The sequence below is a fragment of the Magallana gigas genome, chromosome 8 (genome assembly GCF_963853765.1).
Source record: "Magallana gigas chromosome 8, xbMagGiga1.1, whole genome shotgun sequence".
In the NCBI taxonomy this organism is placed as follows: Eukaryota; Metazoa; Mollusca; class Bivalvia; order Ostreida; family Ostreidae; genus Magallana; species Magallana gigas.
The window spans coordinates 15,038,556-15,053,639 of record NC_088860.1 but is presented as its reverse complement, the minus strand read 5'-3'; the positions used below and the strand labels follow the sequence as shown (position 1 = coordinate 15,053,639).

Here is a 15,084-nt window from a genome sequence, read left to right as displayed (position 1 = left end):
ATCAGTTAACAACTTTAATAAACCAACAAAATGCAGCCCATTCACTCAAGTATTGTTCCACAACAAACACTGCTGAGCATAGGTGATAGTTACTAAAACAAAATTAATCCTCTTGTACACAACATCTCCCTATAAATGTACGTATATACTGCAGAGAGAAACACAAAAGAATTCATGTACACATATTATGGAGAAATGGGACAGTTTCTGACATTTATATTGATGAAGGTACAGTATAATTTTATTAAAGATGCCATTAGTTTTCAAATACAATTTAAAGTATTTAACCACTGAATTTGTAGAGAGAAAAATATGTGAAAAAATTAAACTAATATAAAAATAAATAAATTGATTGTCTATTTGTAAGGGAAATTCTTTTTTTTAATAAAATACATAAATTCTACTTTAGACTAGTGTCAAAAATGCAATATAATCTTTCAAAACAATCACATAATGAGTTAACATGGAATAAAAAAAGTTTCTCTTTATACAACTAATGTATAAATAGTTCAATAATCTCTTATGAGCTTATCACATATGAATACACCAAAACGTCTCAAAGAAGTATTGCACACAAGTATAATAACATATTAATAAACCTGTACATGTAATATATTGAAAACATTTTCCCTACATTTATTGAGTGACAAATTTAACATACAATGTTAGCAATGCATATTATTGATACAGTCATCATTTTGGCACATGATCAAAACATATGTTTAAGTACGGACATGTATTATATTTTCAAAAAATAAAATTATGAATATATAGGGAATGTCAAATGACTAGATGCATACATGTAGAAACTGGCAGACAGCCATGATTCAAATTCTGCACAATGACAAAAAAAAAGGTTGTGTGAATTGAATAATGACAAAAACAAAATCTTGAACATTTAACAGAACTAGAAAATTTTGATGTACACATGAATGATAATACATGTAGTTACTGGCACAATATATACACTGTAACTTACCGGTAATTACATGTCAATGACATGTACACTGTCACATATTTAATGACAACTGAAAAGTACTTGTACATACAAACTTTAAGCTAAATGGCATTAAATTACTGTCTCTCAAAATAAATATTTACTTTTGAAGTTTTTTAAAAAGTTTTTGATACCAAATATATAAAGAAAAACACAAGTATTAAAACTATCAATCCTTTGCATTGACATGAAAATACATGTACATTTGTATCTGATTTAGTCCAGTATTAAAGGACTGGTACATGTAAATGACTGCATCTCTGACAGAGACACATTTAGCACCATTGTATTAGAATTCTATGAAGATCCTAATGCCTGCATGCAGTCAAAATAAAGCACATCAAAAATATATAAAATTCTCCTGCAAATCATTGTCATATCCTAGTCATACATGTATTAACCCCATGGAAAACCACTAGCTACATCAGGTGAATAGCTTCCCCAATGTCTACTTTGTATGTATCAAGGAAGCAGTAATTTTGTAAAGAAAAATGTGTTTTCTGGTATAGATGTCAGTTTTGTAGCTGCACAGCTTAAAAATTAAAGTCAAAGTCTTTGGGATATTTTCTGGTGTAGATGTCAGCTTTGTAGATTATAACACAGCTCAAAAATTAGTCAAAGTCTTTAGGAGAAATAGCATTTGGACTAAAACCAGTAGTTGACTGGGCCTATTACACTAGTTTGAAACAGAATCAGTAGAATAAATGCTCCCAGCACTAAAATGGCTATCAGGTACTGAGGCAGGATGGGAACATGGAACAGCTTGGCCTGAAAACATTAAAAATAATCATTAGTTGTGAAACATAAACTGATGATTAAATTTTAAAAAATCCACCATTCCATTCTTATCAATCCGTATTAAGTGCACTATCTTTTAATAAAAAAAAAAGAACAATGTAAGATTTAAATTAGTATGGTAAGTCACAAAACTGACCAAATTTAATTGAGGTACTGTGTTAAAGTGTCTAGGATATTATATACTAGTAATCTTAATTTAATAATAAGACAAAAGGATCTTTAATATTCACTGCAATCATGCTTCTAGGATTATTTACCTTCATTCTTGCTTGACTTATAAACAAAATGAAGGAGTCTAATTCTAGTTGAGAGGAATTCTTGTAGCCAAACACCCTCATCTCCAAGGCTATCTTCTTCATCCTATTGGACACAGAGTTCACCCGGGCTGCCTGTGCAAAATAAGGAAAACTGTGTTTTAAATAAAGTCACACAAAGAATGACTTCAACAAAATAGATCTTGCATCAATGTACAGTTGATCTCTAATGCCTTGAATACCATGAACATGTCATATTGAGTTGTAAGTCTCAACCACACTTTTTTTATGCATTTAAACCTCTTTATTCCAAATCATTGGATATCTCAAAGTTTTTTTCTCTAACAAGTTGAGATAGAGATAACAAAATAAGTACACATGTACCTGGTACAGAGGAGCACAGAGAATGAAAAGCCACACCAAAGGGAAGAAACTCCTGTAGATCCAGACTTTTACAGAGTCATTTTTATTCAAAATAAGAATAACAATACCTGAAAAAAAGTGAAAATTGAAAATCAATTTTCAGATAAGAGAAGAGCTACGGTACTTTTTTCTAGATTTCTTATTCAGGATTTTTGTTTACATTTAAAATGCTCTGGTCAAAAAATAATTCCAAACACTGTATTTATATAAAATGTTTATTACCATTGTTTGATATTTAGTATCCAGGACCATTTTAAATGTGTTAATTTCTGAACTCTTACTAGACTTTGTTCTAGTAAACAAAGTGTCTTTGGAATTTAACTTACCTATAATTGTCAGTTCAGCGAATATAACTGAAATAAGAGCAGTCATTCTGGCTACTGGTCCATTGAGTAAGCTCACATTCTGTTTTATGAATAGAATGTCCTGCAGAGAGAACAGAAGACACTGTATTAATTAATAACAAGAGCATGTTAAATCCTTTAAACCAATTATTGATATCACCAGTACTATGGTAATTGGTTTCTAGTTTTTCAAATATCCAAAGTTAAACATGTACGGTACATGTATTCTACATGAAAAAGTATAAAGAACCTTTAACAAAATTGTTACTACAGTCAAGAATGAAAAGTGTCACCAGAAGAATGTAACTGATTGGTAATTTGCATAAACTCCAATGGGGTTTATGCATGATCATTACCATGTGTTACAATCAATTTCTAAAGATCTTTAACCAATAAAACTTCACAACTTTATTCCCCGAACTGCATCCACTGTGCCCCCATTAATGACTGACCTTCATGGCTGCCTTCAGTTCTGTGGATTTCTCCTGCAGTCTCAGAGCCAGTCCTTTAAGGTAGAACAACACCATCTCACAGTGAGTGACATAGTTAGCTATCACAGCAAGGGTCACAGAGTTCAGGACCAGAATTCCCAGCAGTTCTATACTAAACAGCACCCAGTGTACTGTCGTCCTACAAAAAACAGAACAAAGTTCAATAAATGTAATTGTAAAAATCTGTTTTATTACTGTAGTTTACTAGCTAAAGATACATTGTGGTTTCATTAATTGATATCTGTGGTTGTCAAATCTTGTAGATTTGCAGTAAGATACAAACATTCATGAAAAATGGTCCTATCCATATAGATGGTTCTACTCATTTTCTTACTTTAATGAACATTTTATTCCCTGAATTGCTCAACAATGGATACTACGAGAATCGGTGTTGAAAAAAATAATGATGGAAACACAGTTACATAAAATACCAAATTTTAAACAATACATTTATCTTTATGTCATTCATGCCATATAGAAGCCTTCTGAAAACAAACTATCATTTCATGTTATACATGTAACCTTACCCAACTTTTCTGAAGAAAAGCAGCTGAGGAAAATTAAAGGCATATTCATACAAGCCTTGCATTACTAGAGTAACAGCCACCCAAATAGCCCCAACAGCCATCAATATTCTGAAAAACAATAGCAACAAATTAACAAGTGAATTGCTGTTCTATCTATGATAAACTTAAGATAAAATATATCAAAATGTTCCCAGTGATAAGTGCAGAATTTTACCAAAAATTTATGACAAAAGTACCTTAGTTTCTTGATCATCTTTTGCTGGGAAGCAGACCGGCTATAGGAAGGTGTAGCTTGCAAAAAAACCTGATCAAAGAAAATTTCAAAAAATGTTTAGATGAGCTTTTACCATAAAGTTAACATTAGAAGTTTCCTCATATTCTTCAACTGTAATTCTTCATTCAAGAAAATAAAAATCATGAACAGAAACTACCATAAAAAGATTTCTTTCAAATTTAATACAAACTTTCTCCATAATGGCATACAGCTGTTCATTTTCCTGTATCCTGAAGTGAACTACGCCCATGATATAGGCCAGAAAATGGAGAACATTTGGAATGACATAAGTTGTGATGATATGCTGGCAGGCCTCCGGAGGCTCCGAGGGTCCAATCTTACGCATGGTAGTGAGATTCTGTAGTAAGCCATAGGAAGGAGTGACCTGATACTCATCTAAAGACACTCCATCAGTCACGTTGGATTCTGTTGAGACTGGAGTGGGGGTTGTTGTCGTAATGACCTAAGTTATAAAATTGTTATTTGCATTAATTCTGTAAGCTTTATGCATGTACAACATTACAGAAATCTTGACTTATGGGCAGACATTGTATGTAGAGTATATCATTCAATCAGAAACAACATTTTGTTGAAAGTAAATAAAAACTAGAACTGTCCTAATGGGACTAATACCCCGCTAGGCTAATTTCAAATGGGACAAATAATTGAATTGAATAATAAAGGTTTGGAACACATACAAAAAATTTTTTCTAGAATTGTAAAAAAAAAAGTTAGTTAACAAAGAAAAATTAAAATCAAAATTGTCAGAATTTCACTGTAAATACATAGCTATAACAGTAATACATTTACAAATGTATGTATTTGATGATATATTTTTTTAATTTAATTGATTTAAAGAAAAACCAACAAAATGACAATAACCCCTCCCTTTGCAGTGAATAGAAATACCGGTAGCCAAGCAATGCTCTTCTGTTGATAAAACTTTCAATATCTTTCTAATAAGAGTCTTGACAGATGCAATTAGTTGTTTCAAATTTTCCTCACTTTCTCCTATGGCACAATGGAACTCCATATCAGAAAATTGATCCCATAGGACTATGATTTTCTTTGATGAACTTGTTAAATTTAATAAACTCCCAAAACATTACCATAATTACCATACTATGTAAAAATATGTAAAAAAAAAAAAAAAGAAAAATTTAATATTTAATACAAACAATTTTAAAATTGCCAAAACACTACAATCATATCAGTAATTTTGAATTTCATTTAAATTAATGCCCAATAGGGTCACTTCATCAATTTACTTGACAAATAAATTTAAACAACCTCTAAAAATAGTTTAACTTCTTTATTAATAATTATATTATTTATTTCCTTATAATGATAGACTTTTTGGTTTACATGAAACAGTTTTAAAATAGCCCCAAAACCATCACCCATTTTACAGATTATCAATTTCCCCTAAACACATGCTCCATCTGAACCATGGCTCAGATAATGGCTCCCTTGGGACAAATGAATTCAGCCACACTTGTCTTTGATGTTCTTATTAGCTCCTAAGAATTTATCAGTGACAAACAAAAACTTTGCATTGTCAGTTGATAGAATACTTATAAAAAATAATTTTTTTTTTATTAATTAAGACATAAAGACAAAAAACTCCATCTGGATGTATTTATATAAATATATTTTAGAGTGTTTTCTATTAATTAATTAATAAAATCTGTAAGGATTACCTCCCTTACTTTTCAACATTCGTGTACAATATATTGAATAAGGAAAATGAAAACTGTCATAAAATCGTTAAATCTTGTCTGATCTTAAAAAAAATTGCAGGTGCACATCTTCAGATGGTGTTCAACATATGTACAAATTTTCAAACTGTTCCATGCAGTAATAAAAAATTCTATAGGGGGGACAAAGTTGCGTCTACAGACAGACGGACAGACGGACGGACAGACGGACGGACAGACAGACGGACAGGGTGAAACCAATATACCCCCCTAAACTTCGTTTGCGGGGGTATAATGAATTGCATTATATCATTCCTGGTACTTATACTGTATACAGGGCTATTTTCGCCCTGTGTAATTTCCTTCTAAACTTGCAGTTTTGCCTCGTCTTGAATTCGCCTGGACACAGTTGTATTTAAAGTGAGATATTATGCAACATTGGCATTCGCCCTGTCATAAATTTGCCCGCTGAGAAAGAAGGCGAAAAAAAAGGGGGGGTGGGGGCGAATATTTCCCTGTATATTACAGTAGATGTTTTCAACATATCACAGCTAGCTGCACTATACATCCATTGCTAACTCCACACACAGTATTAATTCCCTTACCTGAGTATCCTTGTGTAGATCCAACTTCCATTGACAAGCAACAATTTCATAGATATAAGTATACAGTAGTAAGCACACAATGAACACAGGGTACACAATGTTCAGTATCGTCCATCTCATTCTGCCCGAGTTCACTGACTCTCTCCCGAATCCTCGCCACCCAATCTGTTCAACGGAGAAAAAAATCTAGATTATCGTGTCAGGATGAAATAAGGCTTCAAGAGTTAAAGAGTCTTTTTTTGCACAAAAAAATCAGACTGTATAGACTCCATTTTGGCAATGTAAAACAATTTACTAGCAAAAAAAATAATGTTTGAATAATTTTTCGTCACTCAGATTTCACTGCATTCTGCCTAGAGCTTATCAACAAGAAACATTTCAAAAGGCAAATAATTAAAGCACTACCCAAAAGTTGGGAGTAAAAGGTCTTCTTGAATAAATTGTAATAAAAAGTTTCTCATCATCATAGATCCAATTTTTTCTGTCTGATACAATGAGAATTAAAGTCACAAGATACTCACAAACATGAGGAGCCTCCAGTAAGGACGGAGCACCTGCTTTTTGCATCGTCTGAGTGTTGTTGTGGTCAGGTTCAAACTCTCCTCTCCATCTAGGTCAGCTATCTGCAACAATCAAAAATTGGATTTAATCAAGCATGAAAAAACTGTCATCTCAATTAATTTAAATCAAATCTTTGTATGTTTGATTTCATGATTTGAGACAGCATGGATTTCAAGACTGATATATATACCGAGTATATATACCGAAAGATCTGCAGCAAAACACTTCCACTGCCTTTCATTGATTTTACTAAGGTTTAGATTTATTAGTCACATTAGACAAAGGCAAATCATGATCTTAACTGGTAAGATTTTTTATCAACCATAGGGGTTTTTTTTTTATAGATTTCCTTCAAGGCCCTTAAGTTGTACTGATAGCCTTGGACATCAAGTGGTACAAACATGTGAGCTGGCATGGAGTTGATTGTTGACCGTATGGCCAAACAGATCAAGGACTGCACAAACAATGCAAACACATGAACACAAGGTCAACTAGTTAATGGACAGGCCGAGTGTAAAACTTACATAGTCATATTATACACAATACTATACGTAGCAAAGTCCTCTTTGTGTTATCATATAGCACTTATTGCACATTGGACTGACAATGTTGTTGTTATTGTCAATTTCCTGATGGACACACTTTTAAGTGATAGATATACAGCATGCATGATTTTCAAAAAGAAAATGATAAAATAATCCTAAACTTGTAAATGTAGAATCTGAATCAAAATTATTCCTACATTACTGAATTCTAGAATCTAACATGTTGCTTTATAATTTGCATTATCGCAAACTACCAAATTGACATTTGCTACAGATCTCTATCTATGGATGAGGAAAAAGTCAGATTTGAAAAAGACGGGGTATTTGATAGATAAATAAATGCATGTAAAACTCAACACAAATTGAATAAGCTTAACAGTCTGACACAGTTAAAAAATTCCTTAGGTAAAAACTATGAAGTAGGAATGTATCATATCATAAAATTTGAAAAGATATTCAATATTTTAGAAAATAAAACAGAGTACCTGTATATGTTACAAGACTTCATAGCAACATATTTGACAAGAGATTCACTAAGGAAATCAAACAGAGTACCCAGTATGAGACTTTTTCCCTGCACTTTCCTCATTGATAGAAGATGTGCATGGTCACTTACATCCACTCTGATTGGGCTGCTGTTGTTGGAGTCCCCCGACATGTCACTGGCATGTTGAAGCTCGTTATCCCGCTGGACCAGGGAGTTGTCACACATCACGATGTAGGAGTTGGGTGGCTTGTCCCCCCGGGGTTTACGGAGGTCATCCTCTTCTATCAGTTCTTCCTGCAATTGCATGGAGGCAAAGTCAGTTATTCACTTCCAAACACTAGAATGAAATGCTTCATAGTTTAGTATAAATATTCACTGACCATAAAAGAAACTAAAGTATATATACGCAATTGCGATATAAAATGTCAACACTACAAACAGTGACACTGCAGGGATCAACACGTCAGAAGTAGGGTCAATGACTGTTTTGTGATTGAACTTACTGACTCATTGAGAACTCTATAATGAAAACATTTATGATAACTTTCATTGTGCACTGCATCACATTGTATCTTAAGTTGTACAAAACACTTGAATTTTCCAAAAAATGATTTTTCAGTTGATTTTTCCAAAATCCAAACACCAATAGTTTATAAAGTGGGGTGTCTAGAGGGGGAGGTTAAGGTGGTTGCATCCCCTGTCTTTAAATCTTTAAATGGAGAGAGAGAGAGAGAGAGAGAGAGAGAGAGAGAGAGAGAGAGAGAGAGAGAGAGAGAGAGAGAGAGAGAGAGAGAGAGAGAGTGGGTGGGAGGGAGGGAAAGGTTATACATACAGGTTATTCAGGTTTTTCGATAGATTTTGTAAATATGAGCAAACTGATTAGAAATGCCAAATGCATGCTTCTTTTAGATATATTTTGCAAGAATTGTAAATGGTTTTAAAAAATTTGTATTTCAAATTAGTAAACTAATATTCTATCTTCTGATTTAAAAGAACTATATATAGTTGTATTTTTCAAAAGAGTGCTATATAATAAGTATTCTGAATAATAGGAGCATATCTGAACAGGAATAAAATAGAATTTTAATTTCTTTAAAACTATGTGTAGTCTCCAATACATGCAAGCATGGTTTCTACTTTAAGAAAGCCAATATGATTTCAAAGAATAAACAGACATCTTTGCAATTTCAATGTTTATGAGAGAACACCATATTTTTATTGTTTAAAGTATTATTATAATTGTGCAATTATTGAATACCAGGCTTGGGGCGAATTACATTGTAAAGTAATGCATTACATTACCATTACTTCATGAATTTGGGCATTAAATTACCATTACCATTACTTGATTTTCTTGAAGTAATGCATTACATTACCATTACATGAGTAAAGTAATTTAATTGCATTACCATTACCATTACTTTGTTTTAAAAAAGCAAAGCTAATAAAGAGTTTTTGCAAATGTTTCAAATATAAAACACTCTTTAACATATCTAGAGGTTCATGCTCAGTATTAGGTTCAAATTCAATGACTATACAAGAGTCATTCTTTATTTGCTCAATATATAATCATCTTGTGGCATTATGAACAACATACGTATTACATAAGTAAAATGATATTCATAGACATTTGGCATGATCCAATGTAGGATACGAAATAGAGACACAGAATTACATGCATAACAAAAAACAATTTATGGAATAATGTTGCTGTTATCAAAAGCTAAATAGAGATATAGAGAAAACAAGTAAGTAAAATTATTTTCAAATGGGTTATAATATTGGAAGTGATATTTATTTTCACCATGGATGGACAGTGCATTCATTTTGCTTTTAAAGGTGCATGTCTGTCTCCTATTCTATTGGGACATAGCAAAGGGAAGGGGATTGGGGTGTTTAGCACTTAATTTTTATAACAATAGATTGTTTTGATACTTAGATTAATCCTGGGGGCATAGTGTGTTGTTGACACATTTCTTATTGAAGTGCAAACTAATTGGAGTAAATTGTTTAAATGATTAAAACCTCTTAATAACAACACTCTTAAAAATGTTATGAAATTATGCTGTTATATTTAGTAATACATGTATTAACAATTCAAAAATGAATTTTTTAAAAACTTTTTTAATAATAAAATTCAAACATTTTTATCTCAAGAACTATTTCTTTCTTCTTTAAAAATATAAATTAAATCAAATTCAATTTCAACTATTCATTTATTCATCACATTTTTAAAAGTGAACATGCATAAATAAGCATACTAGTAATGCAAAGTAATGCCATGTAATGCCAGCATTACACTAGATTTTGGAAAGTAATTAATTACATTACCATTACTTGTAATGCTAATTTTGTGGCATTACACATTACTAGCATTACTTTGAAAACATGTAATGCATTGCAATGCATTACCATTACATTTAGCATTACCCCAAGATATTGAATACATGTATTTTTAACATAATGAAACAATAGTGTAACATTCTTTGAGAAGCACAGCACTAATATTTCGGCTACATTCAGTGTTAAATAGTTTACCCTTTAAAACCTCAAAAAAAGAGCTTCTGAAGGCTTCCCCCTTGACATCCACAAACATACTTTTGGTCTCTTAGTGGTCCCTAATTCCCCCTAGGCAGCTGCCTCAGTACTTCATACTTTCAAATTTCTCCTCACTCCTAACACCCCCCCCCCCCCCATTTTGAAAAATTTCTGAATTTGCATGTTGTCTAGATGTTTGTTCTCCTGACAATTTTCCTTGTCAATGAATCTAAATCTAATATAATCTATGCTTAGAAGATTAGTTTAGCACTGTTAATTTTATGCAGTATTCATTATTAATACCTGGTGCATGATCAGACATATGTAGCCTGCATAGGGGGGGGGGGGGGGGGGGGGGGGGGGTGTTTGGTTTTTTTTGCAAAGTTCGACCTAACCATTAGGCAGATAGCATCATAGAGGGTTCAGCCCCCCCCCCCCTTTTTCTCGCAGCAAACATAATTGTTCCTAAATTTATCTTGAAAAGATTGAAATATTGAGTTGTTGGAGTCATAGGTATACTAGCCCTGATTAGGATTTTCATGATTTTGGGAATAAGTTTTTTTTTTTTTTTTTGCCTGTCAAGATTTCTAAGGATTAGTTCCCCCCCCCCCCCCCCCCCCACCCCACTTTCAATTTGATTCCGATGCCACTGCTATAGACTATAAGTATATCAAACTTGCTACATCCAGATTGCTCCAATCTGAATTTGAACAATTTCAAATTTCAATCATTCATAAAATTATAATACATGTATATATATATCATAAAATTACACTTAAAAATTGTAACTATCAACATAATTCATGTACATGTATTGAGACACATTTTTAAGCATTTCATTTTTTTCCCTGATATTTTCAATCACTAGACAATAAAACAGTGTACAAATTTTGGGTTTATTTACTTAAAGTAAGTTTAACTTAATTAGGTAATTAGTTAGTAAGACTGCTTCATTATCCAGGTGCCCCAGGTCTTGATAGATGAAACAGCATTCTATTCATGTTCAAGTATCTACCCCTACTTCTGCTTACTTATTAGTCAAAGACAAAACTTAATTAAAGAGAAAGCTATCATTTCAGTGATATGCATTTACTCGACAATTAAAAGCCCGACTTTGTTGGTCTTATTGATTAATTAAAGTATATTGCAACTATTTCATCCACTGATAAACTACTGTCCATTGAAGAAGACAAATAATATTGAATTTATAAAATTCATAGAAATAGTGTGATTTTTATTTGTACCCACTTATGCCCACTCACCTGCAAGTTAGCATATCCCATTGGTTTCATCATCCAATTTAAACAACTTTTCAAATTTTTAACAATCACTAGACAACTCTGAAAATCATTGTATTACTGCAATTCTGGTGAGAATTCAAAGAAAAATACTGCAGAGTTTGCACAAATTCTATTGTGTTAGCTGGCACAAATTCTATTGAGCTAGCATTACTTCTCTGGATTGCACACAAAATCACAAGTATGCTTAACCTGTTTTAACAGCTTATGCAAGTGTGAACTTAAAAAGACAAAGATCAAACTACGGTAATTTGGGGTGCAAGGTACCCGTTTATGATAGCCGAGTGTGACATTAACCAGAGGTTAGTACAACCAAGGTCATTCATCTTTTATCTCTATGGAAACTTGCTTAGTTAAGTTAAATGTTACATCAATCCCCCAGTACCCAGTTATAAATGTAAACACCAAGAATATTTTTTAAGAAAAATGTTTATGATAATAAAAAGAGCACTAAAATTTATGAAAATGTTATAATCATTATAGATGAATGAGCAATAGCACAATTATTAAAGGTGTCATGCCAGGTTAAAATAATATGATAAGTTAAATAAACTTGTTTATCACACCAGACAAGAGATAAAGATAGAAATTTGATACTATATTATATCTTTATCTGGGTTGTACATTAACCTTCACTAAGCACACATCCTAGACGTAAAGCTCCTAATAAGGCCATGCACATGTGCAAGATTTGCAGATGGGCGACATCAAATGGTACTTATTTATGAAAATATTTTTCATAGAGAGATTTATAAAGGGAAAATTGACATCTTTTATCCATTTGGAAGTTCTAAAAACATTTCAGACACACAATTTTCAGATCCAACTTTATTACCCCCTACCCTTACTTAGTAGAAAGAGATAAAAACTGCAAACTGAGAAAGACTATAGTAAATCTAATACTATAACAAAACTCATTATTTTATTTTGTTGCAATTATATATTAAGAACAAGAGATATGTTTAAGAAACATGTACTTGCCCCCCTCCCTTGATACATCTGCGAAGAAAATGAATGGAAACTAAAAAATTGGGATTTCTTTAAGTCCATGACAAAACTGTCAAAAATTACTCAGTCGTATCCAAAATTGAACTTGACCTGTATATAACTATGATAAACCTCACCTGTATACTAATATCATTCCATATCATTAGGTGCAACTTCGGCGAAGAAAATGAACATGCGTGCAGAAACTGCAAATAATTGGAATTTTTCTACATCAACAAAAATTGCTCCATTATACCCAAAATCAAAGCTGACCTAGATATTATTATGATTAATCTGTATACCAAATTTCATTTTAATATGTACATCCTCTGTGAAGAAAATGAATGGAAACTGCAAATACATGTAATTGGAATTTTTCCATCAAAGGGGTATTACTTTGACAAAAAATTGCTCAATTGTACCCAAAATCAAACTTAACTTAGATATTATGATAAACATGTATACAAAACTTCATTTCAGTATGTGCATCCTCTGCAAAAAAAAAATGAATAGAAACTGCAAATATATAGTTGGAATTTTTCTATGTCAAAGGGGCTGTTAAAAATTGCTCATGCAATCATACCCAAAATCAAACTTATCCTGGATATTATTATGATAAATCTGCATAACAAATTTCATTTCAATATGTGCATCCTCTTTGAAAACATGAATGGAAACTGCAAATAATTGGAATTCTTCTACTTCCAACGGGCATAACTCTGATAAAAATTGCTCAATTGTACCCAAAATCAATCTTGATTTAGATATTATAATGATAAAGCTGTATATCAATTTTCATATCAAAATGTGCATCCTTTGCTTAGAAAATGAATGGAAACTGTGAGTGGAATAACCAACAGACTGAATGACAGACAGACAGCAGCAAAGCAATACGCTCTCCCTTCTTCGAAGGGGGGGGGGGCATAAAAAAAAAAACATATTACAGCTTAATTAGTGGACTTTGCGTGTATTGTACCAGTAAACAGGGCATCAAATTGATGCTAGACTCATGTGAAAAAGCACTAATTGCTATATATGCATTTACTGTAACAGTTTTCATATTTTCTGGGCATCTTCACTAGCCAATCATTTTCCGTCCACTCCACTCCTATGGGGAGCGGAGTGGTCTTTCAACATCAAGAACAGCCCAGGGGAGGAATTGGAGATGGATAGGCCATGTTTTCTGAAGGGACAACAGTTCGAACATCAGAACTATGCTGAGAAGAACTGGAATGGCAAACAGTTGGAGAGAGGTGCAGGTTGTTGCCAGTGACCATGGTAAGAGGCGTCTTTTGTTGCACTGCCTCATGAGTCCTACCGGGCATGGAGGGGATAATTAAGAGATTATATATATATATATATATGCACAGGATAGAGTTGAATGTTTTAAGAGCAAATAAGAATAAGAGGTCAACAACAAATGAAATATACTAAGCTGCAGTTTTTCACACAAACTACCACAAATTTAAGGATTTTTTAAGAACACACAAGACCGGCAAGCAATAAGATTTTATGCCCCCACCCCAAAAAAAACCACAAAATGGAAGACATGATGGAGTGTACATACCCCAATCTAATTAAAATTAGATCCTTCACGCTCTCGTATTTGATATGAGCGACATATCAAATATGAGAGCGTGAAGGATCTAATTTTAATTAGATTGGTACATACCCAGGCATTAATTGTTTTCAATTGTTCTTATTATAAAATGAAAAATGTAAATGGCTGCTAATAGAAAAAATCATTGATAATATTTTCAGTTGCATTTTTTGGGGGTGGGGGGGGGGGGTCGGGGTGGTATATTGTGATGTTGCTTTTATTTTTTTTTATAATCAAATTTAAATCTAACATGGTAATTCCTTAAGTTTTTTGTTCATCGTTAATTCTATTCATAAAATATAAATACAGAAGGCCATCTGAGTATCGGTGTAAACAAAACCGTCTGCTTTTCATTATCTACATTCCTAATCACACCTGTTTTGTTGTGTTTTTTTGTTTTCATTTTTAATTACCTGCATCAATATCTATCAGTATCAATATTATTTCATGAAGAAGTATTAGCATATTAAGTTTTTACTTTGCACAATTTTGTTCTTCGAAAATAAACCATGCAACTCACCAATTTCTCATAGTCCATTTCCCGCAAAATAATTTAGAGTGTCTTCCCTTGGTTGACTGTCAACGTAAACGCTCGCTAGGTGTCTAAAGCGAGTTGATTGGTTGAAATAAACGCAATCCACCAATCGCTGACCGTCTT

At 32.6% G+C, this 15,084-nt stretch overlaps 1 protein-coding gene across 3 annotated transcripts; it reads right to left on the bottom strand.

Moving 5' to 3' along the window:
* On the bottom strand, positions 1-15,065 carry LOC105343036 (uncharacterized). 3 transcript variants are annotated; one of them, XM_011450314.4, is made up of 12 exons: positions 14,947-15,065; positions 8,133-8,297; positions 6,932-7,033; positions 6,411-6,575; positions 4,299-4,571; positions 4,071-4,138; positions 3,835-3,942; positions 3,269-3,446; positions 2,799-2,898; positions 2,434-2,540; positions 2,053-2,184; positions 1-1,765 (listed from the first exon to the last, which is right to left on the bottom strand). In XM_011450314.4, the coding sequence occupies exons 1-12, from the start codon at positions 14,962-14,964 to the stop codon at positions 1,643-1,645; spliced, it is 1,539 nt and encodes a 512-aa protein (XP_011448616.3). In that variant the 5' UTR covers positions 14,965-15,065; the 3' UTR covers positions 1-1,642. The 3 variants fall into 3 exon arrangements, with proteins under 3 accessions (XP_011448616.3, XP_011448530.3, XP_011448701.3); XM_011450228.4 differs by lacking the exon at positions 14,947-15,065 and adding an exon at positions 11,804-12,028; XM_011450399.4 differs by lacking the exon at positions 14,947-15,065 and adding an exon at positions 8,384-8,533.
* Positions 15,066-15,084: the final 19 nt, after the last annotated feature.

Coding starts and splice junctions, on each gene's coding strand:
- LOC105343036 (XM_011450228.4), bottom strand. CDS start 11,836: ATGATGAAACCAATGGGATATGCTAACTTGCAG. Junction 6,576..6,931: donor ACTGGAGGCTCCTCATGTTT/GTGAGTATCTTG, acceptor TCCGTTGAACAG/ATTGGGTGGCGAGGATTCGG. Junction 2,899..3,268: donor AACTGAAGGCAGCCATGAAG/GTCAGTCATTAA, acceptor TTCTCTCTGCAG/GACATTCTATTCATAAAACA.